The following is a 7,604-nucleotide window of genomic DNA, read 5'->3' as shown; positions in this document are numbered from 1 at the left end:
TCACATGCCGTTTCGTGTGCGATATCAATACAAGATCAGTGGCTGGAGTGAATAAACATGAATGTATGCCTCTGTTCAAAGTTGGTCTTTCCCTATTCCACAGTGCTGTGGACATAGGTCTGACAATGCAAGACTGGTCTTTCCCTTAAAAAAAACAACAGATTCTGTATTTCTTAAAAAGACAAAGAGAAACATATTTGCAGACAAATATTCATGTGAAACGTGAAGATCTTGTTGGACAGCATGGTACTGAATGAATCACAATGTCTGTTTATTGATGATATGCTTCACTGCTTTTCCACTGTGCACAATCCATGTTTAAAACACTTACTGCTGCTCACTTACAGTACGACAAGAATGAGTTCTGGAGCATAAAAGGGGGTATAGTATAGGGGCAAGATTTCAGAGTACAGTACATAAATATGAGTGAGTTTACATGCACAAAGAGATCCAATGACAAGGTTTTTTTTTTTTGCTACTTTTGCTTAAAGGCTGGTGGCTGATAGGAGCAGGGTACAGGGTCAAGGCAGAATTAACAGCTTTACAGTACAGTACTTGGTTTCCATCACATCACCAAAGGGAGAGAAGCAGGCAGATGGTTGCTATGCTAAGAAAGAGAGCGAAGTATACGGAAATGATTTATTAAGCATGTGTACAAGTGGAGATATTGAGGGACTGAACCTGCAGTGCAGGATCAGAATTGAGGCAACTTGATCCCACTCTGGCTGTGTACTCTCATCTGGATGAGTCGCAATCATGACAGAGTGGTCAAATGTCGGGAGGGAGTTATTGCCTATATAGATGAGAGAAGTATGAAGAGAAGGTCTGTAAGGTGGGAACAGTGGGAGCATCAGGTGGCCAGCCACAAGCGAACACATCTCTGTGTTTTTTTAAGTTAAAATGTCTTTTGTTTCTTTGCTTTCTTACATCGCACTATAGTATACATACTGTACAATACCCACTGAACTACCACTGTGTCCACAGCAGGAGTGAAGAGAACAGAGAGGTGGCGCAGGTTTCTTACACTAACATTCAATACTTAATAAACACAGGAAGGGACTCACACTCAAACACACACATACATACTTTCGTACAAATTGAAAGACACGCAAGATTTAATGCTTCACAACACAGTCGCATGATGTACTAGAAACTTCATCTTAAGAAAAAACTCATACAGGAACTTTCTTCAGCTATATTACAAATAAAACATTTAGTCCTCCCCAGCGTTTGAAAACACTATAATATCCTAACCACATGTATACATACAGTGGCGGTGTGGCTTGATAGCATAGTCATTTTTCTGTGTTTGAGAGAGACAAGAAGATAAAGACAGAAGAAGACGTAGCTGTGTGGTCATGAGAAGATTGAAGTGGCATAGGAAGGATTGAGTGGTCCTTTCAAAAGAGGGGGAAAAAAAAACTAAAACAAACAAAAAGTGCCAAGGTAAAGTGAATTCAAGTAATGTGTGCTCTATACACAAGAGAAAGATGGAGGGAGTCCTGTGGCTCCAACATGGCCACTACTGGCTCTTCCTGTGTTCAGTCAGATGCATCTGTGGGCGTTTCTCTGCGGGCAGCTTTGGAGAGGACATCCACCCACTTGGCCTGAAGTTCTGCATCTTGGGCACTTAAGAGCAAAGTTTGCTGGGTGTGACTGAGCCGGAGCAGGTGTTTGATCTCAGACTTCTCGCTTCCCGATGGCGGTACCACGCTCACTTCGAACCCAGGGAGAGGCACCACCCGCGCCCCCTTGGAGTCCTAACCAAAATGAGCAACATAAGTCAATCAGAAGAAAACCTGGTGGTATTTAAAAGGTCCCATGGCATGAAAATTTCACGTTATGAGGTTTTTTAACATTAATATGAGTTCCCCCAGCCTGCCTATGGTCCCCAATTGGCTTGAAATGGTGATAGGTGTAAACCGAGCCCTGGGTATCCTGCTCTGCCTTTGAGAAAATGAAAGCTCAGATGAGCTGTTCTGGAATCTTGCTTGTTATGAGGTCATAACAAGCGAGTTACCTCCCCTTTCTCTGCTTCGCCCGCCCAGAGAATTTGGCCCACCCATGAGAGAGAGACATTATGGCTTTCAAACGAGAAAAGTGGCAGTTTGTCAAGGCCACACCCCCACCCTCCACCTTGCCCCCCCCTCTCTCCTCCTCAATAGCTACAGACACAGAAATGGCACATACTAAGGAAAGCTCATTGTGGGACTGGTTCTAGTGGCTGTAATTCTGCACCAAGGCTGAATTTCGGGAAAGAGACTTCAGATACAGTATTAGGGGACCCCTAAGGCCTATATAAAAGCATCCAAAGAGCACCATGTCATGGGACCTTTAGAAATTGTGCTTCTCTTGAATAAAGAGGAAGCATACTGTAAAATACAGCAAAGCAGCAAGTGACAGCTTGTCTCAGTTGCAGGAGAATATATTCCACCAGGCATGTATAGTAAACCCCTCTCCCTTCCCCGTCTTTCTTTCTGTATAATCAGGAAATGCTCGTCCAACTCCCATTAATCCTAATCTTTGGAATGGCAGCTTTCTGCGGTGGGATTGGGATATTAGTCTTGGAAATAAAACCAGGGGAGGCTTTAACAGGCTGACTTCCCTTCTGTGCTATCCACTATGAATGAGAATGACAGAGAATCACAGTCTTTAGCGAAAAGCTTTCCACACATGATTGCTTTGCAGAGTTTTTTTTATTTCGTAAACCACTCATGAAATGCATCTCATTGGGATGTTCTGAGCAGATTTATTGCTACATACAGAGCCAAGATTTCAAGGAACTACGTTAAACCCAAAGAGTTGCTTGATTTGGTCAGTGCAAACTAAAACCTAGTCACGCATTGAAACAGTGTCTCCGACAGCAGCAGCCGCTATACCTAAGGGTCAGATTCTACAGATCGCAGACAGATAGATCTGACTTACACATGCTTACTGATGTGCCCAGGCGCCACACTGTACAGATGTCCTGTTCCGAAAGGAGGAAGAAGGTAGGACGCATACAAAGGCCAGACGGGTGAAGCAAGAGGATCAGCGGATATACAAGAGATGACACACCATTTATGTGGCCATGTGGGGAAACTTGTGTGCAATGTTTGTCACTTATTTGTACATTTCTTAACTTAACAGGGAAACCAGAAGTAATATATTCCACGTAATGTAAGTGAGGACTACTTTACTGATGTGTAAAATAAAGAAAGATCCCTTTTACCTGTCCACTGCTCTGCAGGTACAGCACCAGTGGCTCAGCCTTGGTGACAGCCACCCACATCTTGGACCAGCTCTTCCCTTTCTCCTGTACTTGAAGGTGGCCACATAGCAGGCAGTTTTCCCCCATTAGAGATGTCTGTCTCTGAAAAGATACAATAATACAGAACTATATATACCAAGAGCCCAACCACTTTTATAAATAAAATGTGCTAAAAAACCCAACTAAAAACTGATTATTATTGGATTTGAATAAGCTTCTAATTGAAATCTATCTGAATAATTTTGGGGATTTGAACTTAAGCAACCGGCAGCCCAGATCCACCGTTTATCATTACGTAACGACAATGTAGGACACAGTGAGATTTGTACATGGATAGGTGTCCTGCTGCCCCTTGTCTAATCCTTGTATGGCCTATTAGCCCCCCCATGTGGTGACTAATCTCACTGCAGATGAGCTTTTTTTGTGGATCTTGTAGCTGAGACCACAGCCTGAGTGAACCACCAGAATATATCTAAACAGTATGCTTGTCAGCTTTTCAGTATAACCAGAGTAGACTGCACATCCACAACATCCCAGACAGACAGATAGCTGAAGCAGCTAGACTGCGGAGTCAGCGGAGACTCAGGTCATCATTAAGCTGAGATCTCATTATGATATTAGTCACCAAAGAGGGATAAGTTGATCTTTCAATGTGAATCTGTGTCAATTCATAAATGCACATGTACTGCATGTATATAATGTACGTTTGTGTGTGTGTAATGATTTCTAAAAACATGACTTTAGTATTTCAACAGAAATAGAGTACTGGACTTAATAAGTAAACGATTGTGCTTCTTTCTCTCTTTTTAGTGCCAGCAGTTCAGTCTGGCCGCTAACCCTTGGTTGACATTGACTGTCAGTGTACTGGGAGACATGGACAGGATTGCATTGGACTGGCATGAATCGAGGCAGAAATAAAACTATTATGCACATGCTGCTAAATGTTTCTCAGTTTGTGTGTGTGTTTTGCTTGTCTTCAAGTGCGTGTCTCACCTCAGGCGCAGCTTTCCTTTTCTGTTCACTAATGCAGAGAGTCTCCAGGCTGAGGCTTGCTTCGAAACACTCCGGGCACACTCTGCAGGTTTTGTTGTCCAAGGTCTTTGAACACTTTGCACAGATGGCCTGCAGAAGGACACAGAAAGAAAAAGAGACCGCATTGAGAAGTCACTCAGTTGTTAACAGTCATTTGTCTGAAATAAATTGTCCACTTGTTCCATGACTTCTTTCTCTCCATCTTTTCATTTGCACATCCTGCCAAACAATGCCCAAATGGCTCTAGTTCCATCTGTGCTCACCGCTCCACAGGACTTGCAGTGGTGTTTGCGCTTGGTGAAGTTGAAGCTCTCGTTGCAGCCTTTACACGTTTGTTTCTCTTTGTCCTTTTTCCTGGAACTCTTCTGGAAAATATGAAAAAAAAAACACAGGAGTCACTTGTCAAGGTCTTCAGTCTGTTCAGCTTCAGCACAACTGAAGGAATGTCAGACGGCTCGTCTTGCTTCATTCTTTGTCTGGCTTATCGTCTTCCATTTCTCCTTTCTATCAACAAAGACACAGACATTCCCTTCTCTTAAAGACAACTTACATGGAGGTCAAATGGAGGCATCCACAGCAGCACAGGTTGTCAGATTTTTATTATGAATGCACTGTGGAACAAGTAGTGAAATTCATCTTTTTATACAGATAACATGAACGTTTTTTGTCCATTTGCAGCAGGCTTGTCAATGAGAAGCAAACCTTTAATCTTTTTAGCTAAATGTTCGGTTTTAGGGGGTTTGTAGGGTTACTCCAAAAAAAGGACAGCCTGCACTGTTGCAGTTTCAAGCTTTCTGTTTCGCTTTAAAGCCTGTACACATTTATAGTTAACCCACACAGGTATTTTCACATAATCAGCTTTATTAGACCTCTTCTCACAGCACAGTCAGACTGAAATCAGCCTGGTGGAATTTACTTGGGGGGTTGGTGGGTTGGTGTGTAAACATAACCTGCAGGAGCTAGTATTGCTAGCGGGCTAACGACAGCATTCCACAGAGTTGTTAATTACACAGCATTTTATCAAACATCATTAACCTGTCGCAGTTCTTGAACTCAGGACAAACAAGCAACATGTACAATAGACTGTAAGAATACGTTTTCTACGTCGCGTCTTAGCTCCTTCCATGGATGTATTATAAGAAGCAAAAATGTGAGAGAGAGATACGAGGAAGAGACGCAAGGACAGAGGAGCCAAAGCTGCCAAACGAAAAATCTTTGGTTCCTTAGCGTCAGTCTTAAGCAACATCAGTTACTAATGATGTGCTGCACAGCTGTATCTGTCACTTGGAGTAGCGACCTTTATACGTCAGGCCCCTTTATGAAAGACTTCTGCGTAGGATACGCCTGTGTTTCCTCGCTATAAGCTCCTGATCCAAAGCCTCCGCTCTCCCTGCGCTGCATTTAAGTGACTGTTGGATCCTCCATGATGGCGGAGTGGATGATCAAAGTGTAAGTTAGCATAATGATGGCTCTGCCCAACTTAAACCTGAAGAACTCTAATTAGCCAAAATAATTGAATACACCTGCGCAGGGCCTTTAAAACCATCATCAGGAGCAGGTAAAGCGGTTTCATCAATCAGGCTGATGATGTCACATGCCTAAACTGCTTATAGAACAACACAAATCAACACCACATATGCATCAACACACATCAACCAACGCTCTCAACATCATGTAAACAACTTCAGTTTCTTAGAAGCTTTTGGATCTGTTCAAGGAAGATTTATATCTGTTAATAGGGTGTTCTATATTTTCTTTATCGTGCAAACAGTGTAGACCTGTGACATCATCACCATCAGAAAATCTGTTGGTTATAGAAAATTAAGCAGAAAATAGAAACGAAATGCAGATGAGCAGTTATATATAATGCACTAGAATCCCCCAAAGTACGTTTAAAAAAAAGGTACAGAGTGCTTACACTGCAAATTGTATTTCCAAATCAGATTTTTCCCCACAGCAATTTAATGGGATATTAAAAATAGACAGACTTTCCATTCATTAGTTAAACCATACAATAAGGGCAACACTAGATTACCAAATGCCCCGAGGCCACAGACCCTCAAGGGCCCCAAAGGCGTCATTTCAACACGGGGCAATTTGTTTGTGGTAATTTGATTAACTGCAAATTAGTTTGGAAGTACTGTGTGCACAATTAAAGTACACTATAAACCAAAATGTTGTGCCATGTTGTACCCAGAAATAGTTGGAGAAGGTCTATGGAGGCAAAACTCAAGGAAACAAGACCATCCTGAAAGAAAGCAGAGAAGACTGCCCAACACCGAACCAGCTGAATAAAGTTCATGAATGACCTATGCTCCCCAAAGAGCAGCATGATAGGGGTTTAAGGTCACACCGGCATTATTACATAACCTTGAGATGGCGTCTTTTAGAGTAAAAAAAATCTAGTTTTAAAGAAATGTATTATTCTTTCATTGCTATTTACATGTGCATGGTGCATATAGGTGCATATTCCTAAATAAATGTGTGCTTAATCAAGAGGAGTTACTACAAAGCTAGTTACTAATAACTAACTAATACACACACAATACACAGACATTGGGAGAAATGGGGGCGACAAGGAATTATTGCCCTGGATTAACCCAGCCCTGCTTCAAGGTACCACATTTTTTAAATGAGATCCCATCTTACCCTTTCATGCATTCCATCTGAGTCAGTGGATGTGTTGAACCAGGGACCCTGAGGAGAAGTAAAAAAACATATTGAGCACCAGTAGCTCCTGTCTGAAGTCAGATATCTCTACCACTAGGTGTCAGTCTGGACCTTCTGAATCAAGTCCTCAGGCTTGTGTTAGTTAAGTTTGGCTAGCATCCAGCTCCAGCCGGCCCAAAGTGGGTCAAAGCAGATCCATAAGAGTTTTGTATACACTTTGACTTGGGCTTTCCCTATTAGGTCATGAGAGAGTTCTTGGAGAAGAGACTCACAGACGCTACGTGTGCAACTGTCAGGGATGGAAAGAAAGAGCTTCTTTATGTGTGTGTTTTGTGTGTATGATACTACCACATCCATAGATGGGATAGCTGTTCAGGCAGACAAAGACCAGACTATGAAAAATTGTGTATGATGTACCACTAGCCTCCCATGATTCATTGCACAGGATGACCCACTAATTGACTGATCAATGAATAGATTGATTAAGGAAGAGTGAGACTGACCGGTGACTCAGGAGGGTGGTCATCTTCCCGGGAGAAGGAGCTGTTGAACGCTTTATTGAATGTTTCGCTGTTTTGTATGTGACGTTCGATAGTGGCCAGGATCACCTGAGAGTGAGAAGAGATTTAGAAGACAGAGGAGTGAGGGAAAA

The 7,604-nt window shown here is 42.4% G+C and overlaps 1 protein-coding gene across 1 annotated transcript in view; it reads right to left on the bottom strand.

Moving 5' to 3' along the window:
• Positions 1–229: 229 nt before the first annotated feature.
• Positions 230–7,604, bottom strand: part of fgd (faciogenital dysplasia) — a 59,458-nt gene continuing 52,083 nt past the window's right edge. The window contains exons 14-19 of the mRNA XM_028582936.1: positions 7,456–7,560; positions 6,932–6,979; positions 4,546–4,647; positions 4,244–4,372; positions 3,212–3,352; positions 230–1,760 (exon numbers count right to left, since the gene is read on the bottom strand). Coding sequence (XP_028438737.1) covers positions 1,542–1,760; positions 3,212–3,352; positions 4,244–4,372; positions 4,546–4,647; positions 6,932–6,979; positions 7,456–7,560 — 744 coding nt within the window. The 3' untranslated portion in view covers positions 230–1,541. The remainder of the gene's footprint in view (positions 1,761–3,211; positions 3,353–4,243; positions 4,373–4,545; positions 4,648–6,931; positions 6,980–7,455; positions 7,561–7,604) is intronic.

This window comes from Perca flavescens, chromosome 7, assembly GCF_004354835.1.
Source record: "Perca flavescens isolate YP-PL-M2 chromosome 7, PFLA_1.0, whole genome shotgun sequence".
NCBI lineage: Eukaryota > Metazoa > Chordata > Actinopteri > Perciformes > Percidae > Perca > Perca flavescens.
The sequence above is the reverse complement of the archived record's forward strand: the minus strand, read 5'-3'. Positions and strand labels throughout refer to the sequence as shown.